Source organism: Mus musculus, chromosome 18, assembly GCF_000001635.26.
Source record: "Mus musculus strain C57BL/6J chromosome 18, GRCm38.p6 C57BL/6J".
NCBI classification, from domain to species: domain Eukaryota; kingdom Metazoa; phylum Chordata; class Mammalia; order Rodentia; family Muridae; genus Mus; species Mus musculus.
In genome coordinates, this window is record NC_000084.6 from 5,065,024 (window position 1) to 5,087,541 (window position 22,518).

Here is a 22,518-nt window from a genome sequence, read left to right on the forward strand (position 1 = left end):
ATAGGAAATAAGATGAATTGCCCTTCTCTAAATTTTTGTTACATTTATTTATTTGGATTTGTGTGTGTGTGTGTGTGTGCTTGTGTGTGTGTGTGTGTGTGTGTGTGTGTGTGTGTGTGTGTGAGAGAGAGAGAGAGAGAGAGAGAGAGAGAGAGAGAGAGAAAGCACTCATATATACATGTGCCATAAAATATGTGTGGAAGTCAATGAACAACTTGCAGAAATCACTTCTTTTTTCCAGTATGGTTCCTGGGATGGAACTCTGGTTGTTGGTCTAGGCATGTTGAGCCACCTTACCAGCCAAAGATGAATGATTATTTTGAACATTTAGAAAATTTTTTCCCTCCCTCCCTCTCTCCCTTCCTTTTTCCTTCCTTCCTTCTTCCCCCGCTCCCTCACTCACTCCCCCTTCCTTCCATCCTTCCTTCCTTCTCTTCCTCCTCCCTCCCTCTCTTAATTATTTTCCAACTTCCTCCCCTCCCCTCCCTCTCACATCTCTCCCCTTCCTTCCTCCCTACTTCCCCTCCTCTTCCCCCTCCCTCCCTCCCTCCCATGCTGGTGAGTTCACCTAGAATTTTGTACCTGCTAGACAAGCACTTTACCACTGAGCTGCAGCTCTGGCCTGAAATTTTCATTAAACAGTAGCTGTGGGATTTCATGACTCACTTGCTTGTTTTCAGTAAACTCTAGTGTATCTGTATCTTTCTTTGAGTTATATGCCCTGAGGGGAAACTCTTCTGTTGAAAGCTGGACTGCTGTGGAGCACAGCTTTTTTGTTGTTGTTGTTTTGTTTTTTGTTGGTTTTTTTGTTTGTTTGTTTTGGTTTTGTTTTTGGTTTTTTTTTTTTTTGGATTTTTTTTTTGAGACAGGGTTTCTCTGTGTAGCCCTGGCTGTCCTGGAACTCACTTTGTAGACCAGTCTGGCCTCAAACTCAGAAATCTGCCTGCCTCTGCCTCCCAAGTGCTGGGATTAAACGCATGCACCACCACGCCCAGCAAGCACAGCGTTTTAAACAGGCTTTGTGGGGACTTCTGTGAACTACCTGGAAGGGAGTCCTGATACAGGGATTCAGGCAGTATGCACCTGTTCTTACCTGGAGACAAAACCTCTAAGAGAGATTCCAAATCTACTCTGAATCCTGGCAGGAATGCTTGCAAAAGATTCAGCTACCCCATTTCATTGTTTTTGGGCTTTTTAAAAGGTCAAGGCCCCTTTGTTCAGCAATTATGTTGGCTATCATAAAGTATGTTGATAGGAAATGGGTCACCCATGACCTCCCCTTGTGCCTTGATGGTACTTTTGTGTGTATATCACTGGAAATACATCTATCTTTACCATTCATGAGAGAAGGTTCCTTAAGTGGGGACTCTAATCCTTCTCTTCATTGAATGTGAAGCTTGATCGAGTGAGAGGAAGGGATATTATTCAAACACTTATTTAGGCTTTTCTTTTCTTTCCTAGAATGGCATATAAACTTCTAAGTCTTTCAAACCATACTTAGTTCAGCAATTCTGACTGCCTCAATTTGCCAAAGAAGGTGCCCTAGTAAGAGTCTCTCTTGCTGTGAAGAGACACTATGACCATGGCAACTCTTAAACTCCTTTAAGTTGCTTCTGTTGGGTAATTTTGTTACAGCAATGAGAAAAACTACTACAATATCTAGAGCATCTAGTTTGAACTATCAACCCGAATGCAAATTGGGATTCTTTTCCTAGTGGATTAACAAAGCCACCATTTTATCACTCTCTGAAAGATTTGAGAACACAGGACCCCCCTTTTAGGAACAATTTTTAAAAGGCATTAAAATTCTGTAAGTTAGAGATGGAAGCCTGGGAAGTCTATTGGGCCTTTCCAGTCACAATCCCATCTCCACTGACTTCGACTCATCTGCCCCACTCCACTCTGGGAGAAGATGACCAAAAAGCAAGATCTGCCCTTTCCCTGAGGGCTCTACAGACTGAGACAGCTCCTGTAAATATTGGAGAATCTACCCCTTATGGAGAGGGTGGAGAGAGGCAGAGATCTGCCTTAGGGATTAGCTAGGGTCCCTGTGTACATGCCCCTTCATTGCTCCTCTGCACCCTACACAGCCTGTCTCCACGTCTCCCCAGAAAACTCCTGCTCTGACTTTGAGCTGGAAGATTTCAGCTTCCAGTGAGTTCTCGGATTGGCGTAGGAATAGAGAGAAGTCCCACCTTTATTTATCTTTATTTCTCTGTCGCTGATTCAGCCTCCCCGTTCTGGTGCTACAAAGAGTATCTGGGGTTGTGTAATTTGGAAAGCAAAAGAATGTACTTTGGTTCCGAGTTCTTGAAAATGCCATCTCAGGTAGAGGGTCTCCTGCCAGTTTAGAACATGGAGGAAGCTCGGATCAGCTCAGTCAGACCTTTCCTCCCTTTAACAGCTACCTAGGAAGATTGTTTTGAAGGAGAAGAAATTTATGTTCGCTGTCTCTGATGCTTCTGGGAACCCAGGAAGTGGAGAGCCAAAAGGAAAGGGCTAGGGCTTCCAGTGACCACTTTCTCCCAGTAGGCCCCACCTCTAGAGATGTCTACCACCTCCCCAAAATGCCATTAAACCCTGAACCCTCCAGGGAATTGATTCATCTACTGAGGGAGGCTAACCCTAGTGGTCCCACCAACTCTCAAGGATTGACTCCAGGGGAAACATCTGTTCCCAAACAAACAAACCAGAGTCCAGAATATAAACTCTTTCTCAAGAAAAAGGCATTAATCCTTTTAAGTATCTCTTTATCCCCTGAAGTTCTGCTCAGGACACCATCATGATGACAGTTAACATGTGTGTGAGAGAAGCATATTGTACTGATCCACTCGATAGACAGGAAGGGCTGGGGCCTGCCTCGGGGTAGAGTTCATGCTTAGCATTTACTAGGTTCCAGCCTCAATCTTAGCACCAGAGAAATTCAAATAAATAAAAAGCAAGTGGTCGGGTAGATTGCTCAGAATGTAAGTGCTTGCTGCCCACGCTTAAGGAACTGAGTTAGAATCCCTGGAATGAACATAGAAGCTGGCACAGGGCAGACATCTGTGACCCCAGTGTTTGTGAGTGAAACAAGACAGGCAGATCTCAGGGCATGTGTACATATGCACACACACGTGTACACATACACACATACACACTTACACACACACACACACTGCATAACATCAGAAGAGGAGAGAAAGGAGAAGAAAAAGAAAACATAACTAGAGGCTAGAGTCAGGGCTTGGCACAGAACTGATGCTTGGATGTGCAAGTCCCAGGTTCAGTCTTTAGCACCAATAAAAATAAATGCAGAGGAAAAGCTTATTATCAATATCAACTCTTCTGACTCTCTTGTGAGCAAGACCATAATCCAGGTAGTCAATCACCAGTGCTGCTCAGCCTAAATCCATGGGTGTTTCTGTTTCTCTGAAAAGTCTAAAGAGGAAATACAAGTACCTCAGTTGATATTAGAGGCACATGGTCTGCCTGTCCCTTGCTTGACCCAACCCTGACTGTTACAAGCCTGGAAAAACTTGTCCTCATCCAGCAGGCTCTCAAGCCAGAATTCCTGCTGAAGATCAGGAGCTGTGGCAAAGCCTGGGAAGCACATGTGGCATTGGCCCTGGGCCAGGCCAGTGTATTCGCAGGCTAATCCTGTGCCACCCACTGGGTATGGAGCCTCCACCTAAGCAGATGCTCGAGCACTCCTCGTCCTGGCCCACAAATAGCCCTTAGACTTGGCAAATGTTGAAAATCGCTGGCAATTGTTGGCACTGCACGATGGCAATTTGTGTCATGTGTTGAACCAGACCTTCGCCCTCTGCCGTGGTGGTGAAGGGCTATGAGACCACCAGAGCAGAGAACAAGACTCGAAAGGTCTGCTGCCCTCCACAGCTTGCTGGGCACCAAACAGGAAATCAGAACGGACAGGATAATACATCCAGTCACTGTGTGCTGTTAGTGTAAAGGAGGGCTGGGGCAATTACCATGTGGCTCAACTGAAACCGTTTCTCCCATATCATTTGCTTACTGTGGTGTCTTTGGAAGTTTCTAATGCTGAAGGAACCAACATATTGAGAAGCAACATTTTCAGGGCTTTAGAATGGAATAGCTCTGTGGACGCTATCCTGGCAGGGCTGGGAGAGCATTACCAGAAAGTTGGAAAGTTCTGCTTTTCCTGACAGAGGTGGGCACTGTGTGTGTGCCCAGCTCAGCTGCTCATGGGAGGAAAGGCCTGGTACTTTGGAATCACATCCCCCTCCCACTAACATGCTCAGTGTGGGACCTTGACCGGTCTGCATCTGCATTCTTATCTGGATGATGAGAAAGAAACATGCAGTTTCTTAGTGAGGTCTTTGCACATCAGTGGAGTGTAAAGAAGATGACAGAGTGATTCTACATTCCACAACTTACTTGAGCAGCCCCAGGGGATGCCATGTTTTTGTGGAGAAGCCCTTGCACTGTCTGTAACAGTCTCTGCCCCTGAGAGTGAGGGTTTGCACTCTGTAAATCCAGTCTGATGGAGGTGAAGGACTCCTCCATCCAAAAATACCTGCTCTGAGTCAAAGGTAACATGAGAGAGCAGCTGGTTTTGAGGGCAGTTTGCAGGGCGAGTGGTAGTGGCATGGCTGCCTCCTACTGTTTATGGCTTGGACATAGCCTGTTCCGATATGAAAGCCTAGCACACTCATCAGCTGGAAGACATCCCCTGGTCATGGTTATTTTGTTAAATAATTTGACTTTTTGAGATTCCTTTTCTTATTGCAATAAAATGGGCACATTCAAAGTAATTACAACATAATAAATAATAGTTATTATTATATCAATAAAAATTGAAATTAAAACATGTGAAGGAATCCAGATTTTGTGTTCAAATACATGCAGCAGCCATTCTAGCATTGGAGAACTATAGAAGTCAAGATTAGATGGTATCTGAGCTGTGTGAACCTGCACTAGATATTAGATTGGTAAGGCAGCCCATACACATTTATAGAATGAGCCTTTATGGTCTTATGAGCTGCCACAGACATAGTACTGAGAAAACAGAAAAGAAGGTAGAGAGTAAAGAGAAGATAGATGCCAAGTGCAAAGTTATGCATCGTTCAGGAAGCTCTTCAAAGCTGCACATTATTTGAGAGTGGTGTCCAAAGTATAAAATATGATAATGCATGCATACATTTGTAAATATAATGGATTCTTGTTTATCATAGAACGTGGTTCCTTATTTTCTTAACAAAACTCTTATCATATGGAGTCCAGCAGTAGGATATGTGCCAAGAATGATTGAGACCCTGGATTCTATCCAAGAACTACTAGCAAATGATTGGATAAACTATTATCACAGAGTGTAAGGCATCCTAACTCCAGTTCAGATATTGGATAGAATCAGGAAATCTAGCACTCAGGGCCTTGAATAGCCTCATGTTCAGGTCATGCATGACAAACTAGGCAAGGAGGACTGGTCAGCCTGGGGGATGGGGCCACTATGGTGGAGAGACAGAGGGAAGCACCATCTATGACAACAAGCGCTTCTGGCATAGCAGGACCAGCCTAGGGCCAAGTGTTCAAACACACGAGCCTGCTGGGGCATTTTATGTCCAATCACAACAGTATCCAGACCCAGACTGCAGCTGATTGGCTGCTTGTCAGTCGCTGTTTTGGGTCATGTACGTGGTCACAGGCATGGCCTGTCAGAAAGCACAAGGGAGTGGGGTTTCATGACCTCAATTCTTTACTCCACACACCCCCCCTCCAGCCTTTAAGTTGTTTGAACACCAGCCTCAGTGAATCTCCTAGGCCTGTCCGTTTGTCTCTCCCACCCTGTTGAACTTAAATGGCTGAGATGTTTTCCTTTATGACAGCACACTGTCTAAAATAGCCTCTTGTTCTGCAAGATGTCTGCTCACACAGAACCAAATGTGCAAGCAGCTTTAGATGAAGTGCAGCTGTGCCTCACTAAAGTGTGTTGCTAACACTGTCCCTTAATGAGATTTCTTTTTTGCTATATTTTTTCCCTTGGAGAAAGTTGAACTAATAATTTTTCAAAGAGTGTCTTTAGAAAGTAGTTTTTGTGTTAGGACGCAAGGTAAAGACAAAAATAATCTAGAAGGAAAGACAGGGCTTAGAAGAGAGCAGTGATTAGTCATCATTTACCTTTACTTGAAGTAGATGCCAAGATGCTGTATCTTTGTGTTTTTATTAGTATGCTTACTGTATGAAGTATCATTTCATTGTGACATTTCCACATATGAGTAAAGTGACCTCCCCTGTTACTCTTTCCTATTCTTCAAAGGTTTTTTTTTATTAGATATTTTCTTTATTTACATTTCAAATGCTATCCCCTTTCCTAGTTTCCCCTCCAAAAATCCCCTATCCTCTCCCCCCCTCCCCCTGCTCCCCAACCCACCTACTCCCATTCCTGGCCCTGGCATTCCCCTATACTGGGTCATAGAGCCTTCGCAGGACCAAGGGCCTCTCCTCCCGTTGATGACCGACTAGGCCATCCTCTGCTACATATGCAGCTAGAGCCACATGTCCCACCATGTGTTTTCTTTGATTGGTAGTTTAGTTCCAGGGAGCTCTGGGGTTACTGGTTAGTTCATATTGTTGTTCCTCCTATGGGGCTACAAACCCCTTCGACTCCTTGGGTACTTTCTCTAGCTCCTTCATTGGGACCCTGTGCTCCGTCTAATAGATGACTGTGAGCATCCACTTCTGTATTTGTCAGGCACTGGCAGAGCCTCTCAGGAGATAGCTATATCAGGCTCCTGTCAGCAAGCTCTTGTTGGCATCCACAATAGTGTCTGGGTTTGGTGGATGTTTATGAGATAGATCTCCAGGTGGGGCAGTCTCTGGATGGTCCTTCCTTCAGTCCCTACTCCGAACTGTCTCTGTAACTCCTTCCGTGAGTATTTTGTTCCCCTTTTTAAGAAGGATCAAAGTATCCACACTTTCGTATTCCTTCTTCTTGAGCTTCATCTGTTTTGCAAATTGTATCTTGGGTATTCTGAGCTTCTGGGCTAATATCCACTTACCAGTGAGTACAAATCATGTGTGTTCTTTTGTGATTGGGTTACCTCACTCAGGATGATATCCTCCAGGTCCATCCATTTGTCTAAGAATTTCATGAATTCATTGTTTTTAATAGCTGAGTAGTACTCCATTGTGTAAAGGTAACACATTTTCTGTATCCATTCCTCTGTTGAAGGACATCTGTGCTCTTTCCAGCTTCTGGCTATTATAAATAAGGCTGCTATGAACATAGTGGAGCATGTGTCCTTATTACAAGTTGGAGCATCTTCTGGGTATTTGACCAGGAGTGGTATTGCTGGAACTTCTGGTAGAACTGTGTCCAATTTTCTGAGGAACTGCCAAACTGATTTCCAGAGTGGTTGCACCAGCTTATAATCCCACCAGCAATGGAGGAGTGTTCCTCTTTCTCCACATCCAGCCAGCATCTGCTGTCACCTGAGTTTTTGATCTTAGCTATTCTGACTGGTGTGAGGTAGAATCTCAGGGTTTTGATTTGCATTTCCCTCATGACTAAGGATGTTGAATATTTCTTTAGGTGCTTTTCAGCCATTCAATATTCCTCAGTTGAGAATTCTTTGTTTAGCTCTGTACCCCATTTTTTAATAGGGTTGTTTGGTTTTCTGGAGTCCAAATTCTTGAGTTCTTTATATATATTGGATATTAGCCTCCTATTGGATTTAAGATTGGTAATGATCTTTTCCCAAATCTGTTGGTTGCCATTTTTTCTTATTGACAGTGTCCTTTGCCTTATAGAAGCTTTGCAATTTTATGAAGTTCCATTTGTTGATTCTGGATCTTACAGCACAAGCCATTGCTGTTCTGTTCAGGAATTTTTTCCCCTGTGCCCATATCTTCAAGGCTTTTCCTCACTTTCTCCTCTGTAAGTTTCATTGTCCCTGGTTTTATGTGGAGTTCCTTGATCCAATTAGACTTGAGCTTTGTACAAGGAGATAAGAATGGATCAATTCACATTCTTCTACATGATAACTACCAGTTGAGCCAGCACCATTTGTTGAAAATATCTTCTTTCCACTGGATGGTTTTAGCTCCTATGTCAAAGATCAAGTGACCATAGGTGTGTGGGTTCATTTCTGGGTCTTCAATTCTATTCCATTGATCTACCTGTCTGTCGTTGTACCAGTACCATGAAGTTTTTATCACAATTGCTCTGTAGTAAAGCTTGAGGTCGGGGATGGTGATTCCACCAGAGGTTCTTTTATTGTTGAGAATAATTTTTGCTGTCCTTTGTTTTTTGTTATTCCAAATGAATTTACAAATTGCCCTTTCTAACTCTGTGAAGAATTGAGTTGAAATTTTGATGGGGATTGCATTGAATCTGTAGATTACTTTCGGCAGGATAGCCATTTTGACTATATGAATCCTGCCAATCCATGAGCATGGGAGATCTTTCCATCTTCTGAGATCTTCAATTTCTTTCTTCAGAGACTTGAAGTTCTTATCATACAGAGTTTTCAGTTCCTTAGCTAGAGTCACACAAAGGTATTTTGTATTATTTGTGACTATTTTGAAGGATGTTGTTTCCCCAATTATTCTTCATGTTTTTGAGACCCCTGTTTAGCAGTGTTTTCTAACTGCCTCTTCCATCTTTAAGTGTTATTTCCCCAAGTGGCCAGAAGGGGTCTCTCTCCCATTGCTCCAGGGTATGAGGAAGGCAGAGTCCCATCCCTTACTGGGATCCTGCCACCTATTTATCTGACAAGTCAGTTCCAGCTTTTCTTTCCAAACAACTAAAAAATCCTTGTGACTGTCATGGAAAGGAGGCTCTTGTGAGTTCTGAGAGTGCGGTGCTGAATTCTCGGTTGGCATATCCTCCTTCCAGGCTGGCACTGTTAAAGAAGAGTGGCGAGGAAGACTGGAAGAACAGGCTGATTCGGAAGCAGGAATATGGCAAAGCCACTGGCGGCCTGCACACGCAGGAGGTGGAGCAGTCCCTGAAGAAAAAGGTACTGTGTCCACCTCACGAATGCCTCACTGTGTGTCTCAAGAATGAGTGTGTGTGGCTTATCCACCCCTGCTTTAGAGCACTGGTGCTTCCTTGCCCTTAGGAGACACGGTTTGTCACTGTGCTGCTAAAGCTAACCACTGGGTCAAAGCTGGAGGCCAAGATGGTGCCAGCGCCACGCAGTTGCCTCAACAAACATATGCCTCAGCTTCCAAATGTGTTCACTACTAAATCTTAAATAAAGTCTGGTGTTAGAATGTAATTAGTCTTTCAAATGAGAAAACAACTAACCACAACAGTTTATAAGCTGCATATCAAACACGGGCTTAAATTTCGGTCCATGAGGACTTTCTGCCTAATCGTAGGCCTGTTTCATGATGATGAGGTATACCTTTTATTGAGGACCTATATATGAATATCAATTAACTTAAGTCAAATGTGTGAGTATTTCATATGTAGGTGTATCAATAAATTGTTGACTTACAAATGTAGTGATTGTCAGCCTTGGCCAGGTACTCACTACTTCAGCCATGATGTCCTTGCCCATGGTGCTGTGGATACAGATGTGCTTGCTGGCTGAGGAAAGTGATTCACTTGAGCCACACCCAGTTATCCAACTTCTGGAATCAGACAGAGAACATAAACTGAGTAGCAGAGCTGTCAACTCTGCATGGTGTCACTTCCCAGTGCAGTTGTTTTGAAAGACCCATATCCCTACAGTCAGATCAAAATAAAAATGAAGCTCAAACTGTGATGGATTTCCCTCAAGTCTGCTTAGGAGAGCGAGGACTCATGTTATTTCCAGAGTGCTGAGGGTAGAGGATGGGTCTGAACTGCTAGTTACTTGGCTGAGGCTCTTACAGGCAGTAGACTTGGGCTCCCCTGCATTCACTCTTTGGATAGAAAACCCAGTTCTGGAAGCAGCAGGGCTCTGGGCCCAGCCTGCACCTGCATGTGTCACCCAGGGTTCGCTTGGCTCCCCCTTCTGCAGCCACAGTGAACCCAGTGTTCCTAGACTCTTCGGTGGCCTAGTTCACTTTGGCCTAGACAATAAGCTCTTTGAAGTTAAAATAAGCTGATCTATTTTGGGCTCTGTCCCTCACGTGGGGAAATCTCAAGTTCTGTTAAGGCCAAGTGGTTTTCAGATACCTCTGACAACACGCAGCTTCATTTCTTTGCAAGGGCTGGGCAGGTGCTGAAGCACACACAACTTCACTGCACCTCCATGAGGGAGGCAGTGCCCTAAATCTGTTGTTTCTTAAGATGACACCTAGGCTTGCCAGAAAAGTTATTCCAAGCATCTTCTCCAGAGAAGGGAAGACATTGGTGACATATGCATGCAGAAAGAGTCTGGTGCCTATGAAAAATTGAGACTTTCTCATGGGTGGCCATCAGGATAACAGGAGGGCAGGGACCACAAGTGTCAGTTTTGCCCCCAAACACAAAGAAGCTGGACTTATGATCACTCACACCCCAATTCTGAGTCTTCCAAATAGCATACATCTATGGTTACCAAACATTTTCTAGCTCATGGTATTTGGTACAGACACAGGTTGCAGCTGTGGGAACATAGAAGAGTAAGCCATGTTCATCCCTCCCATGAAAATCCATGCAACCCTGGCTAGGAAGCATGTTGTGTAAGCTAGGTGGTTAATTCAATTGTTCCAGCAGCTACCTTAAGAAAAGAACATACTTCAGCATGGTGACATACACCTGGAATTCCAGCACTCCCAAAAGAGAAAGACACCCAACATTGACCTGTGGCCTCTGTATGTGCACACACATGTATATCTGCATATACACACATATACCACAAAACAAAATCAATTCCTATTTCTATTAATACCATACTGACCATTTAAAACTTTGAGGATCTAGTAAGATCCTAGAAAGGACACTAGCAGGCTGGAGAGGCAGCTTAGTGGTTAAGAGCAATGGCTGATCTTCCAGAGAATCCAGAGTCAATTCCTAGCACACACATGGGGGCTCACAACAAGTCTGTAACCCCAATTCCAGGGAATCTGACACCCTCTTCTGGCTTCTGTGGACATCAGGCACGTACTCAGTGTAAAGGCATACATGCAAGCAAATACCTGAATACAAGAAAACAATGTTATTAAATAAAACCATTAGGGGATGGGATGGGATGGGAATAGCAGCACACACCCATAATTCCGGCTCTCAGGAGGCTGGGACAGGGGATTTCTGTATGCTCATTCCTCCCCAGAATTCATAGTAAGTTTCAGGTCAGCCAAGGCTACAGAATAATTCCCGTCTCAAAGCAACAACAACAACAAATTAAATAAATAAATGCCTTGGAAATCTGTAACTATTTTCTCTGTCAAAGGTATTCCCAAAGAAACCCCGATGTTTCTACTCATGTCTCATCTGAGTCCCTGTGTGATAAAAAGGTCTTATTTGGGCTCATGAGTGGCTTTGAAGAAAGTAAGACTTTTCCTTATTGTTCTTAGCCTCCATCTCCATGCGCAGTTATTTGCTTTTTAAGATAGTCCTCAAAATCAAGATTAAGGAAATGACTTCAGATCACTGATTACCCCAGCTTCCTTCCTTCCCATGGGAATGATGCTTCGTCCCCTCTTCTCTCACTCACAGCCCCGATTCCTGCCTCCTGACTTGAGTGAGTGTAGGTCTGGATGAGCAGGCAGACACCTGGGCTTCTGAACGTGGCACATGCACTTGGCAGTAAGGACCCAAAGCCACTAAGCAGTAGCACAGACCAGGTCCACACTTGCAGGGACATGTGCATTTCAGCAGGATTTGTTTCCATGTCCATCAAGAGAAGGAAAACAAAGCAAAGTCTTCCAGGGTCCCCTGCTAGGTGTCTTCTTCCTTTCTAGCAAACTATAATTAAACCTCGGCCCTACGTGGGCCTAGTCATCATTGCAGTGTATAAGGTGACCTATGTCTGTTTGAAGACAGTCATCCAGTGTCTGGGACTTTTTCCAGGAAATCAAATCCCATTGTAGAATTGGCTGTTTTCGGGTCTGTGCCTGTGTGTGAATCTTAGGCAGGAATGGGTTGCCCTAACTGCTGCTGCACTAATAAGGTCAGTTAAGGCTGGGATCTCAGATAGCACAAAAAAAGACCTGAAAACTCAAGGAAGGGACCTTTGCCACACTCGTGCTGGAATTGTCTGTCATGGCTGAAGAGTGTCATGCCGTGGGGTGATGTATGCTCACGGGTTGTCATTCCTCCTGTCCCTGAGGAATGGTTGCTTGCCCTTCATGGCTCTGGAATGTGTGCATGTGCATGCTTCTGCCTGACTGAACCCAGGCACAGAGTGACCGGCACAGCAGACTCTGCTCTTCCCATCCTCTACAATGTTCCTATTTATTTTAACCTGTAGGAAGAAGGAGGACTTACAGATGATAATGCCATTTCTAATGTGCTTTGGGTAAGCTTAACTCTAATGCAGGTGTCCTTCTGTAACAGAACACAGTGGAATCCGCTGGTGGGTGCAAAGCTTAGACACACAGCCTGGAGACGGAGGTACAAAGAGAGAGGTGTCTACCTTATGAACACTACAGAGAATTCTCAGAGCCATGCCTCTGAATAAGGAAGCTGGGGATTCTTAGTGGAATCTTATATGTATATATGTGTATGTATGTATATGTGTGCATGCATGTGTCAGTCCTGAGGCAGGATACCAGGAAACAGGAGAGTATCCATGGTTTCAGCTGAGTACAGTGCATTCCTGCCCAGGTCGCTATTGGTGAATATTCCCTCAGCTCTGACCCACATCATCTGCCACTACATCAGCATACAGGATAGTGTCCCTCCCCTCATATACTCTGTACTTCCCTGACCATTATTCTTACCTTCTTGATTTTGCTCAGCTGATGATCTTAATCTCTGTGGAGCTGGAGGACACTATCACTAAGCCCTGGGTCTTCTTGTACTTTGAAAGCTCATTTCTCTTCAGTCCTGGGCAATATTCACGTGTCTGAATGGACTAAGCTTATTTAGCCATTCACCTTCTCGATGGCATCTTGGTTGTTTTCAAATTTGGGTAATTGTGGGTAAAGTAGCTATAAATAAAAGCCCATGTGCAATTTTTTTTTTGTTAAAACACAAGTTTCAGGTGACTCAGGTGTGAAAGGACATGACTGAGAAAGTAAGCGTGTGCTTAGTCATAAGGGGCTTCCAGATGCCTTGCACAGTGGCTGCATCACGTTCACATTTCTCTAGTATCCAGTGAGGTGTGTCATGTTGCTCAAAGTCTTTGAAAGCTCAAAGGTTTTTAATGTCGGTGTTTTAGATTTTGGCCATACCAAAAGATATATCATAGGGTCATATTTTAACACGTGAGACCTCACAGTGTGTCGCTGCTGACTATGTCGTCATGTGGTTCTTTTCTCTCCACGTGTATTCTTTGTATCTACATCTACCCAGATGCTTTCTTCATCCACGTCCCAGGCTCTGAGTTTAAAGTCCTTTGTAAGTCTTGGGTAACAATCCTCAGTTAAATACGGTCAGCAAATATTTCCTTCCATTCTGTGGTTTGTCTTTTCATTCTTCTGACAGAATCTTCCACAGAACAGTTTATTAATCTCACTGAAGTCCAGCTTGGCAACTAATCTTTTCATGAATCATGCCTTTGGTATTCTACCCAAAAGATGGTTATACCCAGGCTGGGGAAAATAGCATGCATGAGGCCATAAGTTTAATCTTAGTAGGGTGGTGTGTATACATGTGCGTGCATGTGTGTGCATGTGTGTGCATGTGTGTGATTAAGTTCGTGTCTAGAATTTCTCCTATTATCTCTTGGGAGTTTTATACTTTTACACTTCACAGATAAGACTATGAGCTACTTGGAGTTAGTTTTTGTGAATTACATATGAGCTAATCTAGGTTGGTTTTTGTTTTATATGTAATCAAAGTATGTAAATATTCTACCACATGACTTCTTAAAAATACTTTTTTCTCCATAGTATTACCTTATTCCTGTACTCACTGGGGTTCAGTCAGCTGTAGGTATATGGGTCTGGTTCTAGATTTTCTATTCTGTTCTGATGATGTAGTCAATGCCATACTGTCCTGGGTCCTGTAGCTTCATGAATATTCCAGCTGAGAGTTCCACCTTCATCCTTCTTCAGTTTCTGTGGGCTGTTTCAAGGTTTCTGCTTCTCCATATACATTCAAGTTCAAGATAAGCTTATCTATTTATAAAAGAACCTTGTAGGACTTCTATTAGGACTACATAGGATCTAGAGAATATCAAATTGATGATAAACATCTCTCCATGAACACTGGATATCTTCCACTGAATTTTTATTGTTAAAAAAAATAGCATTCATCTTTAGCAATTTATGTTTCGTGACCTGAAACTTTAGACCATTTTAAGCCATGTATTATCACCTTTAACCGTTGACCCAGATATACATGTTAGCATGCTGATGGATTAGTGTTCTCAGGGATAAGTCCTTTACTTTGCCCCAGAAGTGGTGGTGTCTTGAAGTTTCAAGATTCAAGAGTAGAGAGAAAGAAACAATGTGATTGGACAGTGCACAGGCTCTGTGAGGCAGTGTGCAGCCTTTGCTTCCTTACCTGCTCCAAGGCTGTGTAGAGCGAGGTGCTGTTCTACCCAATATTCATCAAATCTCACGAGATGGTGAGAGGACCAAACTAAAATCACTTAAAATTCTGAGCACAGGGCTTCTACATCATTGTCTCCAATTTCACATCCCTAGGCACTGATGCAAACATGATTCGAAATCTTTGCTCAGGGAAAGGTAAAGCTGACTTCTTCACCATCACACGGAACTTTGATGCTTGGCCTTATTTCCATTACTTAGCATATGATCCTATCATTTCTGCAATCACTTATTCAATGGAAGGTAAAAACTTAACAGCAGGATCACCAGAGTTCTTCCTTCCTCCCACTTCGTAGAGGAAGTGGAGGAATTTTGCCTTTTAATTTGCTGTTAACCTTACCTGTGCTGCACTCTCCTGCCATATCTCATTCCTGTGGGTAAAAAGTGTAGATTTTCTGTGACTTCTCAGTAGGTTAGGAGAAAGTCAAGCCCGTCTGCAGCATCCTGGAAACACCTCACTGGTTGTCCCAATGTGTCTGCTTATCCCCCTTTCTTCCCAGCCTCTTCTCTTTCTCTGTCACGCCCCCATCCTCTCTCTCGTTCCCTCTGCTTCTCTCTACCATATTGATGGCATCTGCATTTGCAAGATGTAAAGTAGACCTTCTGCCAGTATTCTGCTTCTGCTCTCGCTATCTAGGCTACCAAGAACCCATTTGCAAGCTACACGACAGGACACAGAACATATCAAACGAGAAAAAGATTTAGTGCAGGAAAATCAAGACAATAATGAAGTTTCAAACTGAAAAATGAAAGAGACAAATACAGGTTTGTTCATACCTGGAGGAGTTTTCGTTCGTTGGAGTGGATCTCCTAGGATTTTCAGGGAATACACACTGTTTTCCTGTTATCCCTGCTACAGCCTTAGAAGACCAAGGGGTGCAAACTTGGGGTTCCCCAGGACAAACATGCCAAATAGCCAAGCTATCTAAATGTTTCCAGAGAAAGACAAACTTCTGTGTTTAATACTTGCACTTAGAAGGAAATGAAAAAACAAAGTCCTTCTGGAAGGTTTGGGTAGAGCCGCTTTATCCCAGGGCTCAGAACTTTCATCTTCCATAAAAATATTTTGGGTACTTCCAGAAGAGCTAAGCTGGTGATTGGAGGAAAACATTTTTTCTCAGTCACATGACTTTACTACACCCTTCACTTTGGAGAGGCTATGAGCTCACCATAGAGAAAGGAGCCAATTTTAATGGCATTCTGTATGGTTTCAAGAAATATTTTTTAGGCAACTGCTCTGTTGGTTTTAATTAAACCTTACTTGGACACTTCATTTTCAAGCAGACTTATTCTCTCAAATTTTATTGTGTCTTTCTGTCAAGAGAACTTCACAGTTTACTTAGTAAATTTACATAGCTAAAGTGTTCTTTGGAATTAGGGTCATGGTATCACTCCTGAGTGGAAAGCTTTTAAAACTGTTAGTAGCATTCATAGGGGCAACAGTGAAAACTTGTAGGGAAGTTTCCATCCCAGGCAGGGTGCCCTATACCCTTCCCCTGACACAATTTCTGCTTTCCACTCTTCCTGCCACTTCCCTCTCCCTCTTTCTAGTCCCCTCCTATGTCACATGTGATTGTATGTGTCTGTGTCCCTGAGACTGTCCTTATGCGTTTGACTGAGTGTGTATGTGTGTGTGTGACTGTTAATGTGTGTGATTGTGTTTGTGTTTATGTATGTGTACTGTTAGTGTGTGTGGTTGTGTATGTCTATATGTCTATGTGTATCTATGTGTGTGGCTGTGTATATGAATGTGTCTGACTGAATGTGTCTAACTTTATCTTTCCTTCCTAGACCATGAGCACAATATTTGTGCAATATGACAACCTGCTCCATTTAGTACTTCAGTGAGTGCTGCCTAAAATCAAAGGTGTTTTCCTTCATGCCCATGATACAGTGATGCAATGATCACGACAGGTCTCAGATTTAACCCAACCATACCTGTGTTTGAACTGTCGGTTTTCCCCAATAATATTCTTACTAGGCCGAGCCCTGGGCCCACACCAGGATCATGTGTTGCATTCAGTTGTCAAACTCTGGGACAAGGTTGCCACTGGGTCTAAACTACTAAGGTATCAGAACCACTTCTGGCCATGAAGAGAATCCTGTGCAAGGAAGATTCCTGGGTTAGATGATGGGGACACTGGCATTTGTCACTTGACCAAGCCCGCTCAGTCAGCCAACAGGTTCTCCAGCGCGGGAGTGAGGATTAAAAGGAAAAGAGACAGTTAGACAACATTGTAGCGTGACCCCAGTCAATTCTGAGACTGAAGGCAAATTTTTATTTTCCAATCCACTTTTTATACCATTTTAATTACATGCAAGTATTTTGGGCAGCAATACAATAAGGAACAAAGCAGCAGTAAGATAAGGAACTACTAACAAAGCAGCAAGAAAAGTCCTGTGATTAGTCCTATGATAGCTGTTAAAAAGGGCTTATCATAGTGACCGAAATACTTGAGCCCACGTCCTCGTCCATGCCCAAAAATCTTGCCTGAGTCCTAGTTCCACCCTAAGACTAAAATTCCTGCCTTATCCTACTTCCCTATCACAGCCTCCAGTTAGATTCTTGCCTTATCTTGCCCTAATGTCAGATTCCTGCCTGAGCCTCCTTCCGTGTCCTAGGCCAGTGTCAGATTCCTGTCTGAAGCGCACTTCTTTGTCCTTAGCCAATGTCAGACTCCTGCCAAGCGGTACCCCAAAAGGCTTTCCACAGTCACTGAAGTCACCCATGTTAGTCTCAAATGCTAAGAACCATTGTTCTTGGTGTGGGTTGTGTCTGCCACAAAAAAATCCTAGGTGTCAGATGTGTTATGATCTAAAGCCTCCTCCTGGGTTCCCTTAGCTGGTGACATCACTGCAGAGCTGGAAGGCCCACCCAGTCCTGGGGAATCTTGTAATTCACATTCCTCCTAACCAGCTCTCCTACTTCATCATACCCTTGAGAGCTGAGCTGTTTGACTGTTACTAACCACCTAGGTAAACTCTCTCTCTTCGTGAGCCCACCTGGGTAAACTCTCCACATGAACTCACCCAGGTTCAGAACACAGGTAAAACAGGGCAGCTTTGTCTCTTAACCTGTTTGTTACTGGGCAAATGCTGCCAGCTGAAGCTTACACCTCCATCTTTCCCCTCTTTTTTTCTCCTTCTGTGCATATTGTACACAGAGAGTCACAGAAAGTCGAGAGAGCCAGATGACGATTGAAGAGAGGAAGCACCTCATCACTGTGCGCGAGGAAGCGTGGAAGACGAAGGGCAGAGGCGCTGCCAATGACTCCACACAGTTCACCGTGGCAGGAAGAATGGTGAAGAAAGGTCAGGCCTGTGTGTGCATACATCTGTGCATGCATGTCTGTGTGCACACGCAACAAGGCACAGCTGTCCATGGAGAGAGAATAGTACATGACAACTCAGCAGGGAGGAGGAAGGCCCCAGTCTTTACATCTCACATTGCACTGGTGTTGAGTGAGCGAGTGGGTTTTGACAGTTCTATAGGGTGTTTCTGCTGCAGACACAATAGTACAGCGTCTTCAGTATAGGAGGCCTGATTCAATCTGTCATTATTTCAGAATCATCTGTTTGGAAAACGAGTGCAATTGTAGGATTAAGATGCAATTGCAGCCCTACCAAAAGGAAAAAAAAAAAAAGGAATTTTAACAAATTACTTCCCATAGTTCCTTTAAATTGTTTCCATCTTCTTATGGACTGACATACACACATCTAGACACACCTTCCCACCATACTACCACCACCAAGGAAGCCTTTTGTAACAAAGGCAGTTTAGCAATAAGGAGTCCCTTTTGTTCTTTGCAAGTCAGCTCTCATGTCCCTTGACAGCCATGTGTAGTGGCGCATGCCTTTAATCCCAGCACTTGGGAGGCAGAGGCAGGCGGATTTCTGAGTTCGAGGCCAGCCTGGTCTACAAAGTGAGTTCCAGGACAGCCAAGGCTAGACAGAGAAACTCTGTCTCGAAAAACAAAACAAAAACCAAAAAACAAAACAAAACAAAAATAAGCTGTGGCTGACAGAGGTCAATTTGCAGGCGTGTGTCAAATGTCTAAAAGACGTTCTGAATTCCAGAGAAGAGATAGGGATGCCCTGCAGATCACCAAGTGCACCATGGACCCCAGAACTGCTGTGAAACTAAACCGAGAGATAACAGAAACAGTGTTACCTTGATCAGTGGTCTCCAGAGAGTTTGAGGATGTTCGCGGCTCTAATTCATGTTCTATGGCACAAGGTTAAATGTTAGGGTCCCTCAATCATCCATATGCATGGATAATAGTTTCTCAAACTATTATCTAAAATCAGACTTCCTAGTTACTGGTAATGTCTTCACCTAAACTTAGTCTTTGGGTTCTACACCCTCAGGACAGCAGTTCTTCACCTCAGACCTTCCATTCTGAATAGAGCCTAACTCTTTCATGGCATTCAAGAGATGTTTGCCAAAAGGAAGGAGAAGGAAGGAAGGCAAACCTTGGAGGGTAATTTCCTTGAATCTTACTGGAAGAAGCCTTTGAGACAAAGGTGTCAACCTTGAAGGACAGCAGAATGCCATTTGTCCCCACAGGATGAAGTGGGACCTGGCTTTTCTTCAGGGGATCCTAGACCTGTTTAGTCAGGTGTATTCTGGAGCCCGGCCCTCTCCCCACATCTCTCGCCCCTCACCACCTACCCCCCACCACCAACCCCTTCCTTACTAACAAGAGGCAGGAGTCTGGGCTCAAATCCATTAAAGACAGCTGGAACTGAACGTGAACCAGAGCTCAAGGCTTCAACTGCTGGCTCCAACTTGTATCCTAATGGTGATTTGCTCAGTTTTTGTTTTAGTTTATTTTGCCATCTCATCTGAAGAGTCCTAATGGCTCCCCCCATGTACCGCTTCCCTTGTGCCCTGACGCACAGTGCCGATTTGGATATGGAGTGGTCTACCTCACATTGAATGTTCTGTTCCTATTTCCCTGTACGCACTGTGTATTTTCCCAGGGTTCGTAAGTCATGGGTCTTTCTGAGGGGTAATAATTTCCTTGCTTTTAATCTGATACAAAAGACCACCTCTATTTTTGAACTATTAGTTCTTTTTGATTTGCAGTTATATGGCATCTGGTTTTTGTTGACCACAGATACAACAGTCCCAGACCCTCCCCCACTGGACATCCACAGGACTCTGATCTCACCGTCCCAGTGAAGACAGTTGCCCATTCAAACAGTTGCAGGGTTTCATTGTTTCTCCCCAGGAAGCTCTGAGCTCTCCTGAGTGTCTTTGGACAGTCTCTGTTTTTGATATTCTATTACTCTGTGTAACAATTACCACATTACAAGATCTCGCTAAGAACTTTGAGATGGGAGGAAAGCCTTAGAACATGGCCATCAGTAAAAGACATGAAGATGTTCCCAGAGAGGAGGCTCGTGTCTGTTGCTTTTAGAGTTCACTGAAAAGAGCTGTGGGGAGAACTTTGATTGCTTTAACACTTCGAAACTTCACCCTATATCCCCCGTTGCTTTATGGGGAAACCCATACTGTCTCTAGCTGAGAAGGCAATGTCCCACAGGTCCAGGCATTATGACCTGACTGACAGCAGGGGGCACTATAGCAGTAGGATTTGTCCTGAGTCTGTAAAGAAGGGTAGATTTTCCTAGTTACTTTGGGACTATCAGCCTGCTGAGCTGAGTGAGTCTAGTTATTGCTTTTAAAGCCAATGGACTCCTCTGGTAACTCAAGCACTTTTTAGTAGGTAATGAGTTGATGTCTGTCCTATTTTTGTGACACCCGATTTTACTTATATTACTACATTTCAAGAAATTTTACTTCCTCGTGGACATGAGCTTTTTGCTGATCTGGTAATAGAAATGAGTTTTAGAATGTGTGCACATATATTTGCAAGTGTATATGCAAATAAATATTGAGACGTGTTTCCATCCAGCCTGTTGCTCAGAACTTAAGTATGGAGCCACTTCCAGTCTTGCCTTTTTCCTGGTGCTTCATTTACATCTCTAGCTCATAGAAGGAAGGAGCAGAATGCTCCTCTCTTTCTCAGAAGATGAGGTAACATACATCTCTGCTCTTGTAGGACAGCACTTACACGGCTATGTCCTCTTAACACGCGCACGCGCACAGGCACACACACCGCAGAGGGTGCAGAGAGCAGCAGTACCGCATTAATTCTTTACAAACACATTTACTTCCCCAGTGTCCTCTACTTGGGTAGGGGTGGATATCTCTAAACTTTTTCTCTTATGTTTTCATATTTCAACTGAGTGCCCCCTGTGCTAAAAGTCCCCTTTGCACTTTTCATATGTCCTTCAGCCTCTGCTCGAGTAAGCACTTCACCCTCCCCATGTCTTGGGAAACATGTGATTATTTCCAGCAAACCTGAGCTGGGTGAGCGTCATCCTCCCACAATCCCAGATCGGTCTGATGTGTGTTTGCCTATCTTTCTTCTGAATGCTCAGACCTCTGGGTTATTCTCCACACAGTCAGTGCTCATAAGTTCACCCTTGTCATTGCGTCTTCACAGACTGGAGAGAGTCCTGGTGCCTGAGGCTTTGCTGCCTCGGGCAAGGAAACTTACTCCAAACATCCACTGTGGGAGATGGTGCACATTTGCTTTTCCCCTGTGGCCCTCACTACTCCAGAAAGCCTTCAGAACTCCTTCTTGTTCCAGCATATTCTGGAAGCCATGTACACTCTTACACTGTTTATAGGCTATGAATGTGCTTCCCCTTGTCTTTGCTGTTTTTTAGAGTATCAGCTTGCCAGCTGCATAGTACATAGGAAGAGAAAAATCCTAGGTATGGCTGCATTTGGTGACCAACCTGTGTATACTTGTGCTGTAAGAACATGTACCGGTTCATTGGGTTCTGTAAACTTCCACAATTAATCTTGAACATGCTAAACCGTCCCCTTTGAATTCTGCAGGTCTGGCATCACCCACATCCATAACTCCCATCTCATCCCCTCTCTGCAGTAAATCAAGGGGCACTACCCCGGTTTCCAAACCCTTGGAAGGTATGTGTCTCTGTCCACAGTGACATGAGTGTTTGAACAGGGAAGCTCAGGGGTGCTTGCTCACAAATGGTTTCTACTTGTTTAGATATTGAAGCCAGACCAGATATGCAGCTGGAATCAGACCTGAAGTTGGACAGACTGGAAACCTTCCTAAGGAGGCTAAATAACAAGGGTATGTGCCAGAGCCCAGAGTGGAGCTTCAGCCTGTTTTACTGCCCCACGCCTGGTCTCTGCTCTCTGAGAACCTCTAAGTCCTAGCTTTCAACTTCTTAACTTTTGGAGTTTTGTTTTGTTTGACAGTTTTTTTTTTTTTTATTGCTGTTGATTTGGGGTTGTTTGTTTGTTTGAAACAAGGTATCACTTAGATCAGGCTAGCTTTGAACTTACTTCATACCCAAAGATAACCTTGAAGCACAGGCATGTACCACAATAGCAGGCTCTCCAAATCCCACTTCTGATTGGGTTCTCTCTTCAGCCACGTTATCTCCTTAATTATCTACTCTCAGCAATTTATACACACACATGCTTAAAATCTTTTGTTATTCTTCAAAAAATGAACTTGTAGTCAGTACTAACCAGAGTTCTCTGATCTACTTAATATCCTAAATTTGGGATGCCCAATAGCACACATGTTACTGACTCCAAACCCTTGGAATGCCATCCAATCCAAGTATCACTCAGTGATTTTGTCTTTTCACTATAAAGCAGTTAGTGTACAAATAGAAAATCAACTAATTGGATGGGCATTGAACTTTACACATCATTCCTGCTAAGGCAAAAGGTATGTTTTCTAATAATCCCAAATAATTTCTAAAATAAAACTCTAGTAAAAATGATGCAATAAACTATTATAATAATTGGTGACACAAAAGGCAATATGAGAAAATAGCCTTTTCTCTCTTGATAAAACATATCTG

The 22,518-nt window shown here is 43.7% G+C and overlaps 1 protein-coding gene across 24 annotated transcripts in view; it reads left to right on the forward strand.

Moving 5' to 3' along the window:
• Window positions 1-22,518, forward strand: part of Svil (supervillin) — a 198,827-nt gene that overhangs the window by 144,557 nt on the left and 31,752 nt on the right. For 17 of the 24 annotated variants that reach the window (XM_011246886.3, XM_006525789.2, XM_011246879.2 and 14 more), the window contains 5 exons: window positions 8,858-8,981; window positions 12,348-12,395; window positions 17,760-17,907; window positions 21,512-21,601; window positions 21,687-21,773. In XM_011246886.3, the coding sequence (XP_011245188.1) occupies window positions 8,858-8,981; window positions 12,348-12,395; window positions 17,760-17,907; window positions 21,512-21,601; window positions 21,687-21,773 (497 nt within the window). The remainder of the gene's footprint in view (window positions 1-8,857; window positions 8,982-12,347; window positions 12,396-17,759; window positions 17,908-21,511; window positions 21,602-21,686; window positions 21,774-22,518) is intronic. The other 7 variants (XM_011246877.3, XM_011246878.3, XM_011246880.2 and 4 more) reach the window with 1 other exon arrangement.